The sequence below is a fragment of the Scyliorhinus torazame genome, chromosome 19, assembly GCF_047496885.1.
Source record: "Scyliorhinus torazame isolate Kashiwa2021f chromosome 19, sScyTor2.1, whole genome shotgun sequence".
Classification (NCBI taxonomy): domain Eukaryota; kingdom Metazoa; phylum Chordata; class Chondrichthyes; order Carcharhiniformes; family Scyliorhinidae; genus Scyliorhinus; species Scyliorhinus torazame.
This window is the reverse complement of record NC_092725.1, coordinates 65141621-65160176: the sequence shown is the minus strand read 5'-3', so window position 1 is coordinate 65160176 and position 18556 is coordinate 65141621. Positions and strand designations below refer to the sequence as shown.

The window sequence follows — 18556 nt, the reverse complement described above, 5'->3', positions numbered from 1 at the left end:
TAGAAAAGGTAAATTCTTGAAAGTGGATGCAAGCTGCCATGACCTCAACACCAAGAATCTTTAGTGCACATTTACTGTGCCCTAACTAAGAGGAATAGAATAAGTAAAGACCGTGAAAGTAATCAAATCCAGTCTTCTCCCTCATCAGGCATGAACTAAGTTAAAGAAAACCCAAGGCGTGTCTGAAATGCATATAACTCATTTGAAGCCTGATAACTATCCTGGTAGAAAGTAATGTACTAACTGATATGGTTTGTACTTCCAGTGCAGCAGAAAATTCAACTTACCGACTGACCCCTCAAAGCTTATCCTTCAAGACATCTCGTTGTATTTTGGTTGATCCCAATATTTGCTGCCCATTGGCTTTGGCTAAGTCAATAGACTTTTCCTGATTTCTTCTCGAAATTAACTTCCCAGAACTTTGAATGTGTATGTTTTGGTCATAAAAAGTATGTTATTCTAATTTGTTAATACTATGCCACGATACCCAGTAGTGGGTCGCCATTTTGAGAACACTCGCCATGTTCAGTGTGCAATCCCAAGTCACGTATATAACATTTTACACAGTTACACTCTGGCAACATCCATTACCTTTCTCTTTATGTGGAAGAAAGTAGATCAAGGAAAGACGACAATAAAAATTCAATAATTTTTAGTCAATTCGTTTCAATAAAAAATACCAGATAAGTACAGGAGAAACATTTCATGATATTTACTCAATCTTTCTTCAACAAATGATATCAACAATATTGATTACAGTGGAGCCTACGTACTATCAACTCATTTTGATTTTCTTCAATTCATTTTTGCCAGCCTCCCAATTAGCAGAGCAGGTGAAGCTGGGCACTGGGCCTCACTATGGCAGTGTTCAATGTTGCTCTTTGTCAATGCTTGAGGAAGAATGTCTCCTTAACAACCCTCTACCACCCCACCCGTCTCTCGCTAAAATTAGATTTTTTTTTTCATTTACCATTTAATGGTAAAAGAGAAGTCTAATGGCCACAGCAAGGTGCTTTAGTCGAACCTCCCAGCCAAGGTCGATGCCCATAGCAGGTGTCTGATTTGGAGTGTTGGTCAAGCATTTGTTCTCACCCAGACTCAGCGGGTCTCAAATCAATGCATTAGAGCCAAATGGGATGCAAGAAAATCATCTTAAGTGCAGCGACCTGGATGCCATATCCACAGGACTAAGATCAAGTACCATTTTAAGAGTTAACTTTCTTTGGTAACCTGGAGTTAATTTTATTAGGGATCCACTGTAATAGAGAAATTAAAACTGGAAGCGATTTACATTCCAGTACACACCTTGTTAACATAGGATCACTCCACCACTGCTTACATTCACCGGTTTCACAACGTTGCTCAGTGTAAATCATGTACCATATAGAATTATTTGTTAGCGCTTCACCAAAATTCATGCAGAACTTATACTGTCAGTGTCATGCGAGGGGTGTTTATGACTAATGCAATATTCTCTTAAGAAGTGCGAAAATGTGTATACGTAGCCAAGTGAAACTAGTCAGTTCTTGTCAGATGGGAGCACTGACTGGAGAAATGAGGGAAGAAACATAAAGTGGATCTCACTGCGATGTTGCTCATCATTCTGTCTTGTGCCACAATAAAACTGTGAAGCATTCATTACATGGATGAAAAGCTTTGAGCTTGTAAACTTAATAAATTCCATTTGGAAATACTACATGTTCCTTTCTTGCTGCAGCCAAGTGCTTAATGTAATATTATATTAATCCAGAAATATAATTTGCTCCTTCCTCCCGTGTCTTTTTCTTGAAAAAGTTAGATGCCCATTTGGTCCCTAGTTCAGTAAGCAAAGCATAATGTGGTTTGTTTTAAGATCGACTGTGTGCTTGGTCTTGGGTAACTACAGCTGGTGGTGGGGTGAGAAGAAAATCCTTTTGTTTTATTGTCTCTGCTGATGTCTCTTCTGACACTCTGTAATGCTTTGCTGCATATTTTCTGGATTTAACACGCTTGAAATGGCAACAGTAAAATGCTCTGAAACCACCACGTTTGACTGAAATGGAATTGTAATCGGAACAATTTTAGGTGTGGGGGGGCGGGGTTAATTAGCCCAGACAACCTGAAGTAAATAATTCAAGATGTCTTAGTTTAATTCAATTTCTGAAGCTCAAAGGAGTAGCACTCCCAGTGGTTAAAGTCCACATGTGGTTTGCTTATGCTCAGTAGTGTAGCAGCAGAGCTTCCAGTGTGGATTTATCGTAAGTTTGGTTGTTGGTTCTTGGAGAAGAAGAACGATTTGAATGCACAACTACTTGTTGGCCATTTTTATTGTTCACCCTGGTTACTACAGCTTGCTCTGCGCTGTTTCCACCCATGATAGACAGGCCTGTGGCGACACTGAATCATTGTGTTTTAACTGGGCTGCTCGTGAAGGCTCACTGCATTCATATTCAGGTGAGCACGGATTCTATGGTTCCATTTCTACTCTTACTAGCTGTCTGACATCTGGATTGTGCTGTGTTGTCTCTTAATGCACCTTGGGATGTTTTACCGTGTTGCAGGTGCTATGTGAATGTCAGATGTTGTTGCAATTCCTTGTGTTTCTTAGCTGCCCCATATTGTATGTATTGCCCGGACTAAACGTTTAATGGCGAAGTAGCACTGTATTATCAAGCCAGTTGGGGTTCAGGGGTACTGATTCACTCCCTGTGGTCATTTTCAATACCTTTCAACGAAAACGGAACCCTTTGTGGATATACCAGATTTTTGTAAATACCCAGAAAATAAGCATGAAACTGTATATTGTAGTCATTGGTGCTGTCCAAAAATCTTCCAAACCATAAATCAGCTATGATCTTATTGAATGGTGAACAGGCCTGAGGAGCTGAATAACCTACTCCTGATCCTAAGTTCCTAACCTCATTTGTAATAGACTTTAATCAAGCCTCGTGTATTTGTTGCTAATGTCCATTCGCTCTGGCTGATCAGGTCATAAAACAAAACATAAAGTGAATTATTTCCATCTTTTTCGGCAGGCATAGACAATTCACAGTAGATTACGCGTGAACCTGCAACCCAAAGAAACTCTGAATTTTGTAAAACATTCCTTTATTACAAATACATCCGTTGTAAAAAAAATTAGACATGCTTAAACCTTTGCATTTATTTTAAGTGCCACACAGTTGCAATCCTGCTAGTTGGTACACACAAGCCCTTTTTTTTTTGCATTACGCAGGGCAGAAGAAAGCCTTTCAAATCTAGGATGAACAAGAATGAAGAATTGCACAATCACAAGACTTACAAGTAGAACAACAGGCATGGGTTCACTCTGGCCGACATTCCTCGCCAATAAACAAAAACTGCCGATTGCATGATGATCTGTTTGGGTTTTCCTTGTCACTCGGCCTGTGTCTTGGAATACACATGGGGGCGGCCTCAATCTGACTAGGCTGAGGGCCGCTCTTCCTTTGGCCTCACAGCAGGTCGTACACTCTGAGCGCTTTCCAAATGATGAGACGCGAGGGTTGGTTTTCATACATGCAGTCTCTTCAGACTACTTCGGATTTTGCAAAGTCAAGTCAGTTTGCATGGTTGCTGTAGCTGATGTACGTGGTCTTGGTAGAAGAAGCTGTGAGGACAGATTGACAATAACGATTTGAACAACCATTAGTGAAGAAAGACTATGCAGTGAGACTGGAGAAGCTGGGATTGTTTTTCCTGCAGCAGCAAAGGTTCTGGTCGGGGGGAGGGGTGGGGCGGCACAGTAGCACAGTGGGGTGCACTGTTGCTTCACAGCTTCAGGGTACCAGGTTCAATTCCCGGCTTGGGTCACTGCCTGTGCGGAGTCTGCACGGGCTCCCTGTGTCTGCGTGAGTTTCCTCCGGGTGTTCCGGTTTCCTCCAATAGGTCCCGAAAGACATGCTGTTAGGTGAATTGGACATTCTTAATTCTCCCTCTATGTACCCGAATAGGCGTCGGAATGTGGCGACTAAGGGCTTTTAACAGTAACTTCATTGTAGTGTTAATGTAAGCTTACTTGTGACAATAAAGAGTATTATTATTATTAAATAGATTTCATAGAGGTCTCAAAATTATGAAGGGCTTTGATAGAATAAACGAATTGTGTCCACTGACCGGAAATCAATGTTTACAGCCCTGTATCCAACATCAGTAACCAGCAGTTACAAATATTTAGAGTTGACAAAAGAACCAGAGATGAGATTTTTAAAATTTTTTTTTACACACTGCAAGTTATTTCTAATGCACTGCCTGAACTGGTGGCGCAAGTAGATTCTACTGTGAATTTCAAAAGGTAACTGGATATACACTTTGAAGGGGATAAAATTGTAAGATTATAGGGTAAGGGCAGGAGAGTGGAACTAATTGAATAGCTCTTTCTTCAAGCCAGTGAAGGCACGATGGGCGAAATGGTCTCTTTCTGTGCTTCATGCTTCATTAATTCTCAGTTATTATACAAGAGTCCTTCAGTAAGAATACTTAAACACACATCGGAATGGTAAGTGCGGGCCATCTCCTCATGTATTTTATTTTTTCCTTGTCATATTTCTCATTAGTCCATAAGACTGCGAGGCATTGAGAAATGAGCAGAGGCCCTTGGCAGACTACCACGAGATATAATGGGATTAGAAAATGCACCTGGGTGTCCTCGTGCTGGCACGGATAAGATGGGGTGTATGGTCTCCTTCCGTGCTGTAACCTTTCTATGATTCTATTCAGCACACCCGTCAATATGGTAGAATGACAATACTTTTTTCACTTTTTATGCCAATTGTAAAAGGTCTATGCAGTCTACAAAACAACAGGCTAATTAGACCTTCAGCCTAATAGTAACTTCGCTACTTTTGCTGCACTCAATATTATTCAAAGTTATGAATTAGATCCAAACTCATTAAATGCAGGTTTACCACACTTTTGGTGCAACCTTTTGAAAATGTCACCTTTATTCATTCATGAGGTGTGGACATGGCTTACAAAATCTACTGTCCATCCCTAGGTGCTCTTGAGAGGATTGTGGTGGATCTTCTTCTTGTACGTCTGCAGTCCTTGTGTTAGGTAGGGAGTTCCAGAATACTGATCCGTCGAAGATAATGGAATGCCGATTTACATCTAAGTAAGCATGACGTTGAGGGAAATGTGGAGCTGGTGGTGTTCCCTGCTGCTCATGTTGGTTTATTGGACCAGTTTAAAAATGAGCCAAGTGACATTTGCTATGAAACTCTTGGGCAGAGGGTGAATTTATTTTAACCATGCCTTTTTGGAGACTGCATAGACTTTCTATGATTGGCATAAAAATACAGAAGAAAGATAGTGCCCGGAAAAAATAATTTAGGGACATCAGGTGGAGCTTCAATTTCTGCATGTTCCTCTGTGTCCGAGAGATGGGCTTCATTTCACTGAAAGAACCATTGGCTTCTTGACTTGACAAAGCAATATCGTCACAAACAGAAAGAAGCTTGGTTTTCTCATTTATTGACAAACACAGTGATGTAAATCACGACCTCAAATAGTGCAACTGGAACTAAATAGTGTGCAGCTCTTCCCACTGTGGTTTACCAAGCGCTTGCCTGAGGACAATGTCTCTTTAAGGTATTACATTATCACAACAGTGAAAATCCAAAAAAGATGTAGTCGTGACCCAAATATTAGACGCAAATAAAGCAGTTTGAAGTTCCTGGCTCTGCCGTTTAATGGATTATTGTTCAGGACAATAAAGCACATAAATGGATTTAATTGCTCATCAAGGAGTCTATTGTTTGTAGTCCTATCTGCTTTGTACAATGCACAGTCACTGCTTAAAACATAGCTCCGAATATAATGGAATGGATTACACTTCTGCCTGAACACAGAGGTCACATTTTAACTAGCGGCCCAGCATTCATTTCTGTAAAATGTCATTTACAATTGCTTTATCACACCCTTGTGCTACAAGCACTCACTTTTATCTGTGTAAATGAATACAAATGTGAAATCTAAAAGCAGACCTTATAGAATAGAAGTTCTTTGCTGGGGCAAAGTATCAGAGTGAAATTTCAGGGATCTTTTAATTGCAGCTTCCTAGATATGTTATTCTGAAAGCTAACCAGACCGTAAATGGAAATAGCAATTATTATGGGGAAGATTTCTCCAACTAAAAGTAGCATCGTAAGGAGATCATAACCTCAGGGTTTCTCAAAGCACTTTAATGCTCATAAAAAATACTTCTTTTGAAGTGCTGAAAGGGTGGCAGCATCTGTGCACAACCGAGGTCTCGTAAACAGCAAAGCAAAAAGGACCAGCTAATCTGCTTTTAGTTATCACAGCGATGTTAAGTGAAGGATAAATATTAAATGGCCATGACAGTGGATGAGCTCCCATACTCTCTTGCAAAATAGTGCCTTGGGAGCTTTTTCCCATTCGGCCCCTCGAGCCTGCTCCTCCGTTTGATACCATTATGGCTGACCTCAGCGTGGCCTTTACTTTCCTGTCTACCCCCTGTACCCATGACTCCCTTGTCAGTTAGTATCCCATAAGGTGATGACAGACATTTGCATTCTGCTGAAGCAAGATCTGCTACCAAGTCAATCTGTGCCCACACTTTACTAGTGAATGTCAAAGTGATTACTTCCCTCAACTGCAGGAGAGATTTATAGAATATCACAGCCAGCCTCCCACAAATGCAGTACACAGCTGACCAATGCTAAGTTTACCAGTTCTGCCAGTTATGTGCACTTTGCCACCCACGATGCCAGTTAGAATGTGCTGGCGTTCAGGTTTGTGGCTCTCCCAGTCATCCCATAGGTACGAAGCATCGTTGACTTGCACACATGTGGCAATCAAGTCAGGCCGCGATCACCAAGAGCACAGAGGAACTGTAAGGGCTTCAACTCCATCAACTGTGCAGTTTGGTGCAACCGCAGAAAGATCATCATGTAGATCTGTGCAAAAGTCCCCCCTCCCTGAGCTTATCACACTTCAATGAAAATTCGCCACTTGGCTGTTGGGGGACAAGGGCTATCCACTTAAAATATGTTATTTGTTTATTTTATTTTTTTAAATTAAAATTTAGTGTACCCAATTCATTTTTTCCAATTAAGGGGCAATTTAGCATGGCCAATCCACCTAGCCTGCACATCTTTGGCTTGTGGGGGCGAAACCCACGCAAACACGGGGGGGGAATGCGCAAACTCCACACGGACAGTGACCCAGAGCCGGGATTGAACCTGGGACCTCGGCGCCGCGAGGGAGCAGGGCTAACCCACTGCGCCACTGTGCTGCCCCTGTTATTTGTTTATTAAGGGGAAATTTAGCGAGGCCAATCCACCTAACCTGCACATCTTTGTGTTGTCGGGGTGAGACCCACGCAGACACGGGGAGAATGTGCAAACTCTACACGGACAAGTCATCCGAGGCCGGGATCGAACCCGGGTCCTCAGCGCCATAGGCAGCAGTGCTAACTACTGCTCCACCGTGCCGCCAAGACTTACAATATGGTTAATGGCATCCAAGGAAGATGAGGAAGTCAAGCAAAAGGATCCAGAAGCACAAGCAATATAACACAAAATGTGTAATTGAGAAGGCAATGGGAATGTCAAATTGGAAGGCCTTCTTCAATATTCAGTTGTGTGATACTGAAGGCCCAAGATAATATTTTGATCAGTCCTATTGAAGGTGCCATTCTGAGTGTGGGGTAGTATGCACTCGCGTGATGGCTGCATTTGATGTTCCATGCAGGTGGCCACTCTTTCCATGGACAAAGACATCATCACAAAGGCCCATGACACCATGGCACTTATGCTTGAGGTGAACTCTTACAATCTCTCTCCAAACATGCACCGTGTCCCTGGAAGTCCTGCCAATACCTCTCACATTTGTTGCTGAGGATCCAGAATTGTCCTCTTTGTCGGCATCCTCCGAGGTTCAACATCTATGGCAAGATGAGCAGAGCTGGCACTCTGCGGAGACCCTCCACTGTCCTCTCTACTGACTGCTCTTACCCCCTTGTGATGTATTACACACCAGGTGAATATCCAACTGCTTGACTTGGTCTCACTGAGGTGTGTGTATCTGAGCTGGAGCATGGTCAGCATTAGTCCAGTGATGGTCTGGACCTCCACTGAGGAGTCAACATATCTGCTCATGTTAATCAATCAGGGAGTCTGAAAGTCAGGGGGGGACTTCATCAGGGGCTGGTCTCACTATGGGGGGTGTGGTCCAAGGTGCGTGAGCTGGCCGAAGGGAGAGACTATTTTGCCGGCCGTGACTGCGAGCGGCCGCCGCCGTGCGCATGCGCAGCCACAGACCCGGCAATTCTCCGGGGCATATTGGCAGCTAGAGCAGGGTGCTCTACGCTGCCTGCCTGCTCGCCCACAGCAAAATGGGGAATCGGCTGTAAAACGCCATATTTCCCATGCCGGCGTGGGGACATAGCCCCAGAATCAGAGAATCCAACCCTTGGTTTCAAACTGACCATGGCTGGAACCAAATATTCAAGGTGTTTTGACATTTTGAAGTTATGAGAAGAAAGGAAAAGGGGGTGGGATAAATAATGGCTGATAAAGAATGAGATCCGCATTGTAGTGAGAAATGATCTTGGTTCAGAAGATGAAGATATAGCATCAGTTTGGCTGGAGATAAGAAATAGGAAGGGAAATAGTTTATAGGCCACCTCATGGTCACTACACTGTTAGGCAGAGTATAAATCAGGAAATAATGGGGCTTGTAAGAAGGGTACTGCCATAATTATATGAGATTTTAAGCTTTATATAGGTTAGACAAATAAATTGGCAAAGGTATCCTTGTGGATAAGTTCCCATAGAGTATTTCAGACAATTTCTTAGAAGAATACATTGTGGAATTAGCTGGGGAATAGGCTATTTTAGACACAGTGATGGGTAGTGAGATATTATCGAATAATGATCTCACTTAAATGGTGCTGTGGAAAGAGTGTTCATAACATGAAAGAATTTTAGATTTAATTTGAATGAGAAACTTGGGTCTGAAACTAGTGACTTAAACTTAAATAAAGTCAAAAAGAAAGGCATGAAGACATAGTTGGCTGAAGTCTTCTGCGAAAAAGATAGTAGCTAAGCAGTGGCAGAATTTAAGGAAATATTTCTCAACAAACTCAACAAAGATATATTATTGAGAAAGACTCTACGAGAAAGATAAACCATATGTGGCTAACTAACTAATTAAGGATGGTTTGAAATTGAAAGAAAAGGTGTACAATACCGCAAAGGTTAGAGGCCAGAATATTGAGATCATTTTAGAAACCAGATTATTTTAGGTGACCAAAAAAAGGGGAGAAATTAGAACATGAAAGTAAACTAGCAAGAAATATAAAATCAGACAATAAGAGCTTCTACAAGTCTACAAAAAGGAAGAGAGCACAACAAGTGAATACCTTAGAGGATGGGATTTAATGTTAATATTAAGAAAGGAAGAAGGGGATTAATAATGGGAAATAAGGAAGTCGCAGAGACTGTGATCAAGTATTTTGTATGTCTTCACAATAAAAAAAACCTGAAAAAATCAAGGGACAAAAAGGAGAGGGAAATTTTAAAACACTGTTACTAGAGGAAGAAAGTACTTGGAAACTAATGGAACTAAAGGCTAACAAGTCCCTGTCTCCTTGGGTATTAAAGGGAGTGGCGGCAGGATAGTGACTGCATTGTTGCAATCTTCCAAAATTCCCCAGATTTTGGAAAGGTCCCAGTGGATTGGAAAATCGCAAATATAATGCTTCTTTCAAGAAAGGAGGGAGACAAAAAGCAGGAAATTAGGTGTCAGATAGCCTAACATCTATCATCGGGAAATTGCTGGAATCGATTATCAAGGAAGTAGTAGCAGGGCATTTAGAAAATCATAATACAATCAAACAGAGTCAACATGATTTTATGAAAAGGAAATAGTGTTTGGGCAACTTACAAGTTATTTTAAGGATGTGACCAGCAGGTTGAATACAGGAGAACCAATTGCTGTAGTACATTTAAATGTCCAAAAGGCACTCAATAGTGCGCCACATAGAAGATTACACAGGATAAGAGCTCATGATGTCAGGGGTAATATCTTAGCATGGGCAGTGGATTGGATTACTCACAAGAGTAAATGGGTCAGCTTCAAATTGGCAAACTGTTTCCAGTGGAGTGACACAGCGATTAGGATTGGGGCTTCAATTATTTCCAATCTATGTGTGATGAATGAGACCGTAGATTCAAAGAAACAGTTTCTGAAATGGGGATGAAATCATACTGTAGTCTGCCTGGGGACAGGCCCAAGTGATTTGGTTGTCATGGGGACAGATCAGGCCCAGGTCGAAACGCACAGAAACTCAAGTGCCAGTTTTCAGACCTTGACACAAAAGAAGTACTGATGGCCTTGCTGGACATGACCTCTCAAACCCAGAAAGACACAGAGACCTTGCGTGGAAGACCAAAAACAGCTGCTGCTTTGCCGAGCAGAGGGAAAGACTGTGTTTTGTGTTGTCCATCAAGCAGAATGCTGAGGAAAATGGATTCCCTGATGGAAGAGGTGAGATTTAACGATCAAGGAGTCACCAGAAGGTGCCTTGCCACTGGAAGTCTGACGGTACTCAGGAGATCGAGTGAAGAGACTTTTAAGTGGAAACTGGAATACTCACCATGGTGTTGAGGGAGAAAGGGAGGATTTAGAACTTTATCCACAAGGCTACTTATCTGCTGAGAGTGTCAAGTAACATATAAAGGTGGTGTGGTTTATTTTTGTTGTGTTAATTGGTTCATTGCCAGCTAGATTTGCCGGTGGCTCTTTAGTTCCCGCATGCCAGTTGCAAGCAATTGCCATTTTTATAACTACATGCAGTTCCTGGAGAAAAGCAGGTTACAGAAGCTAGACTTCTAGGTAAGACCACCATATCAGCAGGGCCTGGCTGGGAGGTCACAGCAAGGAGGTACTCTACATTTAGAGTACTGCCTACAGCTTTGGTCTCCTTCTGTGAGGGATATATTCCTATTGGAAACCGTTCAAAGGATCACTAGTTTGATTCCTGGGATGAACTGATTGTCTTATGAGGAAAGTTTGAAACAGGCTGGGTCTATACGTATTGTCGATTAGAAGAATGGGAGGCAATTCTGAGGGGTCTTGGCAAAGCAGATATGGAGAGGATGTGTTATAACCTGCCCAGATCCTATAGGCTGGGGACAATTGGTTACCCCGTGTTCCTTGAGGAATATGAGCTTCCCCAAGGAGAGATCGGGGGGAATCATTAGCAGTTCAGCTGTATAAATAGAGCTGGCCAGTGTGGTACCAGCTAGAGAGGGAACCAGTAGTGAACTGCTGATACCGTTTCTCATTGGAATCGATTGTGTTCCACGTGGCGCCGGTGCTAGCCCCTTAACAGTCGCTGAATCGGTCCAGGTGTGGCGCCAGTTTTGCTGTTGTGGAAATCCACAAATCCTGCCCCCGCATCAACACTGAAGGTGTGATTGTCCGGCTCGCCTGTCCGCGATGGGAGAATCCTGCCAGAGGTGAATGGGCTTCGCCATTGTCTGAGTCTCGCCCGAAACAATCTCGCGGCGGGCGGGGTGGGAGAATCCAGCCCTTAGTCTCAGGAGTGGAAAATCCAGCCCTCTGACTTCTCTCAACAGTGTGAAATGGGTAATGGTGAGGTGGCAACCTATTAAAGTCAACAGGGAAGATGTAAAACCAGCCATCCACTCCCGATCACTGCTTTCCATCCTTGCACAAATCCAAAATCTACCCTTTTGTTTCGTTTGGCAGTTTGCTTTCTTAAGACTAGGTAGCAATCGTTGCTTTCATCGCCCATGTTAAAGTGGTGCAACAAGGTTGATTTGCGGGTTAGCTATTTGCAAAAATGTTAATCATGAGGAGAATCTGCTCACTAAAGATCGGTGGCTAGATTCAGAAAGATTGTTCCAGAATGGGGGTGGGGGTGGGGGGCATAGTTTGAGGATAAGGGGTAATTTAATTCACTCATCCAGAGAGACACTCTCTGGAGATATTGTGGAAGAATTAGTTGTACTGCAGATGAACAAATAGTAGTGCCCCAGATTTGTCTGGGGCTGCCTTGGCCATTTTCAACACTAGGGCATCGCCTAGCACAGGTACGCAAACAGCTTCAAAAATAAAATATTGCAGATGTTGGAAATCTGAAATAAAAGCAGAAAATGCTGGAAATAGGAGTTAACAGCCCGGATCTTCTGGTCTCAGTACCTTAATAGATACGTGGGGACTCTCTGAAGTCCCAACATAAGCATATCGCAGGTACTTATGCAGCAAGTTTATATTTTTGATTGCCGATTTTACCCTGCTTGGACTGCTCTTTAATTGGACAGAACCATGCAGACTATTGTAAAATTCTGAGAGGCATAGATAGACAGGAGGAAACCTTTCGCCTTGGTGAAGGAACCAATGGCCAGGGGGCATAGATTTAAGGTAAGGGCAAGTGAGGAAAAGCATTTCCACCCAGACGGTGGTGGGAGTTTGGAATTCACTGTCTGAGTGGTGGAGGCAGAGACCCTCACATTATTTAAGAAGTATTTAGATGTGCACTTGGCGATGCCAAGGCTATGGGGCAAGTGCTGGAAAATTAGATTAGAATAGTTTGGTTGTTTTTGACCGGCGCAGACGCGATGGGCTGAAGGGCCTTTTCTGTGCTGTAGATTATACGACTTGGGCTGTCTGTCCTATACTTGCCCTGGTGTTTACGCGGATTTGTTAAAAAAATTTTATAGCATGTATAAAACCAGTGAAACCAAATAAATCCGATGGAGTGTCAAAGCACTCCAGAATCCACAGCAATGCTCAACCCTCCCAACCCCTAGGACAGTGCTCATCACAGAACACCCTCCCCTCAACAAGCTCACCACTCCCGCACCTTGGACAGTGTTCATACCTACTCCCACAATGCTCTAGCACCACCTCCCTCCACGCAGACAGTGCTCATCGCTCCCGCACAACCTATCCCAACTTACCTTCTGGAATCCATGGCTCCTGTCCATCCAATATCAGAGGAGACGGCCTTGCTGAGGACTGGGAAACGGTTGAGCATTTTTGGGGGGGGAGGGAGTGGCTGAACATTCTCGGGTGTTGAGGTGGGTGGGAGGGGCGGGCGTTAAAACTGTCAGGACGTGAGTGTGAGGAGAGGTTAACACTGTCAGGGAGTGAGGGAGGGGGCGAACACTGACTGGAGCGAGGTACAGTGGGTGAACACGGTCAGGATGTGAGTGTGAGGAGAGGTTAACATTGTCAGGGAGTGAGGGAAGGGATGAACACTCTTGGGAGTGTGGGAGGATGGTGAACACTATCGGGATGAGGTAGAGTGTGAACACTGGTGGGGGTGAGGGAGGGGGTGAACACTGTTGGGGGTAAGGGAGTGGGGTGAACAATGGGTCAAAGGACTGGGATAAACATTGGTGGAGTAAGAAGGAGTGGGCTAAACACTGGTGGAGTAAGGAGGGGGTGAACACTGTTGGGGGGGAGGGAGGACAGTGAACACTATCGGGGATGAGGGAAGGGGTGAACCCTGTTGGGGTGAGGGACGGGGTAGACACTGTTGGGGGTGAGGGGGTGAACACTTGGGGTGAGAGAGGGGGGTAAATACAGTCGGGAGTGAGGGGGTGAACACTGTCGGGAGTGAGGGGTGAACACTGTCAGGAATGAGGGGGGTGAACACTGTCAGGAGTGAGGGGGTGAACACTGTCGGGAGTGAGGGGGTGAACACTGTCAGGAATGAGGGGGGTGAACACTGTCGGGAGTGAGGGGGTGAACACTGTCAGGAATGAGGGGGGTGAACACTGTCGGGAGTGAGGGGGTGAACACTGTCAGGAATGAGGGGGGTGAACACTGTCGGGAGTGAGGGGGGTGAGCACTGTCGGGAGTGAGGGGGTGATCACTGTTGGGAGTGAGGGGGGTGATCACTGTCGGGAGTGAGGGGGGTGAACACTGTCGGGAGTGAGGGGGTGAACACTGTCAGGAGTGAGGGGGGTGAACGCTGTCGGGAGTGAGTGGGGTGAACACTGTCGGGATTGAGGGGGGTGAACACTGTCGGGAGTGAGGGCGGTGAACACTGTCGGGAGTGAGGGGGGTGAGCACTGTCGGGAGTGAGGGGGGTGAGCACTGTCGGGAGTGAGGGGGGTGATCACTGTCGGGAGTGAGGGGGGTGAACACTGTAGGGAGTGAGGGGGGTGAACGCTGTCGGAGTGAGGGGGGTGAACACTGTCGGGAGTGAGGGGGTGAACACTGTCGGGAGTGAGGGGGGTGAACACTGTCGGGAGTGAAGGAAGGGGTGAACAATGTTGGGAGGTGAGCGGGGAGGAGGGGTGAACACTGTCGGGAGTGAGGGAAAGTGGGTGAATACTATCAAGAAGTGTCTGAGGGGGTGAGCACTCGGGGGTGAGGGAGGGAGGTGAACACTGTCAAGGGTGAGGGAGGAGAACACTGTTGTGAGGTGAGGGCGGGTGGGGATGAACACTGCCAGGAGTTGTGTGCTTCAGGAGAACAGTGTTGTGGGTTGAGGACGGGATATGGTGAACACCGTCAGGGATGAGGGAGGGGAATATTGTGCTGTGCGGGTGAGGGGTGAACATTGTTGTGGGCTAAGGACCGGGCGGGGGGGGGGGGGCACTTTCAGGAGCTCTATGAGGGGGGAGAACACTGTTGCGGAGTGAGAGCAAGGGGGGGGCGGGGTGAACATTGTTGTGGGGTGAACACTGCCTGAAGTAAGGAGGCGAACACTGTCACTATGCAGTTGTGGAAGCTGACCTCTCCAGGCAATCTGAAACCCATGACATTTTTCTTTAATCGCGGCCTGTTCATTCAAAGAATTACAAGTAATTCGATTCAGAAATGCTGGCCACGGGACATTTAATAAATGTGGATGCTGAAAATTACATTTTCCACAGTGAAACAGATCTAGAAATATCACAATTAACACAATCTTTTGGGAGATCTAAACTTCCAACTTCCCAGAATACAAGTAATGCCGTAAAAAGAAACTGTTTCTTGGCCATCCCTGTGCTGCACTGAGGCCTGCCTGGTTTTCTACGATGGAGGCTTCAGAGAGTAAAAAGCATCGGCAGTCTGACCATAAGAATTGCTTGCGGGTAAGTGTATTTTCTCCTGTGATTAGCGTCAGTCGCAACTGTTCCAATGCCAAACAGATGATTTGGGACAGGAAAAACTAAATAACTTGTAAACTTGAACACCGTGGCATTTTCCAACAAGTGCACAGATCCAGCATTTCTTTCTCTTCATATTTCCACGCATTAATATTTACAAGGCCAATTTCAGGACCGTGACATTAGTAAAGCTCACAGATGCTGGGCATGATCGAATATCCTCATTGCGCCTGATGGAACAAGGCCGTTAAATCTCGCGAGAGGCTTCTCGGAACACCTCGAGCTTGTGATCTGGATATCGATCTTGCTGGGTGAGAGCCAGTCGGCTCATTAACACATGTCTGCCCCCAATTCTCCCGAGGCTCGGGAACTAACGGCCGCGCCTGGGAGACCTCACCATGGCGCCATTGAGTACTGGTCCACACAAAGTGGACCAGACATAACGCCCCTGGGGGTGGACCCTCAGGCTCTGGATAGGGCGTTATCCTGGCACTCCCGCCGGCACTCAGACACCTTGGCAATGCCAGCCTGGCACCTTGGCACTGCAACGCGGGCACCCTGGCAGCATCACCTTGGTACTGCCATGGTGTCCACTTGGCACTGCCAGGCTAGCGGGGCACTGCTAGTGAGCCATGCTGGCAGTGCCAAGATGCCAGGTTGCCCATGGCAGGTGTCATAATATGCATCCATGCACATCATGAGGTAAAAACAGGCAGTGACAAACACACAGGTTAACCAATCGGCATACAGGACAGAACACAACCAATCACCAGACAGAACACCAGAGGGGGGCTTCCAACCATAAAACACACAAGGCATCAGCACTCCACCTCTTTCCACTGGTGACAACTGTCGTGACAGTCAGCACCTTCTACACGTGGATCAGGGAGTTAGAGTTAGTACACTTAGAGTAGTAGAGTGTCAACCCACAGCCAGCTGTGTGCATTGTTACAGAACGTCAATAAATCGTATTGAACCAATGCCTATGTTTGGTGTATGCTTCGCAGTTCATCTGCATCCTGTTGCAGTCCGTGTTACCCCAGGGTGAATAACACGACAGCAGGGATCAGGTCCGAGGGTGCCCTGAGGTGGAGTGAGGGGGGGGTGCACTGGACTGGATGACCCCGTCTCTAAGAGTTAAGCTGGCGCAGTGAGGGGGGTCCAGAGGCTGCGGTGGGGTGTGCAAGAGAGGTCGGGAGATGGGGGCAGCATTTAAAAATGGCACCCCGATCTCTCTTCCTGCTGCAGGAAATGAGGTAAGTGCGGCCTTGGTGGGGCATTGCTCACCAAGGTCAAAAAAAGCCGAGAGACCCATTTGATAGCGGAGTCATTCTCGGTGCTGAAAGCGCCGAGAAGCTCCCCGCTATACACGCCGAAAACGGGACTCTGTTTTTTGCATGTTAATTTGCGCCCTCTATCTCTGATTCTGTCAGTCTGTCCATTTTGTGCATTCTGACAATCTGGCAAAGTGCAGATGACAAAATGATAGCATTCATCCTTTGTTATGTTTCTAAAATCAATATGCCTCACAACCAATAAACCGACTCTATAGAGACCAGATGATAGAGATTTTTAAGAGCTCTCTATTTGTGTTTCATTGTGTACAAGAACAAGACATGATTAAAATTGTACTTACTGTTGGTTTCAAGGCTTTCACAGAGTTCAGTTTTGACCTCTCCATTTGGCCTGTCACTTGCTTTTTGTGACAGCTTGCTTGACATTGTGGCTGCCGTCACCACCGCCTTGAAGCTACGCTTGCGTTTTTGCACATTCTGCTCTGGGTGAAAGATGATAATATAAACCTTAGGCATGTACAGCATGCCTAGCGATACAGAAGCACTTAAACTCATGGAAATAGTAAGGGTTGTTGTCTGAATGTACATCTGCAAAATAAAACAAAATATTTTAATTGAAGGTTGGGAAGCACTGATGTATACAAAGCAAATTCATTACTCCTATCAAACAGACTGTACACTGATGGAACTGTGGAAAGATTTGGTGCATGAAGAAATTGATTGATTCATACAAGAGGGAAGAAATCCGTTTATTTTCAGCATTTTAAAAGCTAATTATGTGCCATTGAAATGTTATATAGCTAAGAAATCAGCATGCAATATTCGCACATAAATGTTTGAAAGATAATTTTCTCAACTCCTTTAGTTTAGCATGTTAACCGTGTTTAATGTCTGTTAAAATCAAAGTGATGTCTTGCAAACACGCAACGCTCCCACTTTATTATTGGAAACAATGTTTGGAAAAGCTACAATTTCTCAAATTAGATGCATTCTTGAAATTGGTGGCAAGCGTGGACATCTTAGATTTAACGTACAAGGGTAATCCAACTATAACCTGCTGCAACACAATGATTATTTGCTCAATATCTTTGTACATCGGTTTTACAGAATTAAAATCCCGTATGTGACTGAACACATTCGCCTTCCTGTTTTTTTTTTCAGATGCTCTGGCCTGTTGCCTTTTTCCAGTATTCTCCGCTTCTAAGTACCTTGGCAGCTCAGTAGGACAACATTTCATTGCGAATATTCTCCATTTACTTGTGAGGATCAATTCAGTGCCTTGAGAAGACTGCTTATTGACAACACTTTGTCATCAAACAATTTCGGAAGGCTGCCTGACGTTGTTGAAATTCAAGAAAACAAGAATACTATGCCATTCAAAGCCAACATCTTGCATTGATATAGCACCTACAATGTGGCAAATCATTCTGAGGACTTCTGTTGGAACATTTTGGACCTTAGGGATGGTTATCTCTGATCTTTTAGAAGTCACCCCAGGCCCAGTTAAGGATCCACGCTCAGGATTTTGAGCCACTACCAATGGCAGAGCCAGAAAATATTTGGTGGTGATGGCAGAAAAGCTAGGAACCTCCAGGGACCGTGACTGCTTACAGGTGAATGATCCTCGGAGAAGAGGACTTGTGTTTCCTTGACGAATACACGATGAAGACAACAGGAAACCACCTCATGCATTCTTTTCCCCAGTCATGTTCCTCAATGCTTCAAATACATTGTCAATAGGACGGTCATATGAGAGTGAAGGGGAAACTGCAGGTGTGGAGAAATAAGATCTGCCCTTGGGCAGATCACCACCACTTACTGTCAGGAAATAGGGGTAAAGTTGGAAAGGAAGTGGTGGGGTGAAATTCCAGATCTTAGGACGTAGGCACAGCTGCTAACGGTGGTGTAAACAAAATCGGGGATGCAAAAGAGGCCCGAATTGAAAGAACACGGAATTCTTGGAGGGCTGCAGGGCTGGGGCTGGTTACAAGGCCAGGCCAAGGATGAATTTGAAAATGTTGATGGGAGATTTAAATCTGTGTTGTTCCTGGATTCAAGCCAATGTGGGTCAGCAAGCACAGGGTGAGTTCGAATGTGGGCAACAGAATTCTGAGTGAGCTGAAATTTAACAAGTTGAGAATGGGAGAGCATCAGGAGAGTATTGGC

At 44.9% G+C, this 18556-nt stretch overlaps 1 protein-coding gene across 2 annotated transcripts in view; it reads right to left on the bottom strand.

Annotated features, from left to right (window-relative positions):
- Positions 1–637: 637 nt before the first annotated feature.
- Positions 638–18556, bottom strand: part of LOC140396179 (metabotropic glutamate receptor 8) — a 707540-nt gene continuing 689621 nt past the window's right edge. For both annotated transcript variants that reach the window (XM_072484442.1, XM_072484443.1), the window contains 2 exons: positions 16732–16978; positions 638–3607 (listed from right to left, as the gene is read on the bottom strand). In XM_072484442.1, the coding sequence (XP_072340543.1) occupies positions 3558–3607; positions 16732–16978 (297 nt within the window). In that variant the 3' untranslated portion in view covers positions 638–3557. The remainder of the gene's footprint in view (positions 3608–16731; positions 16979–18556) is intronic.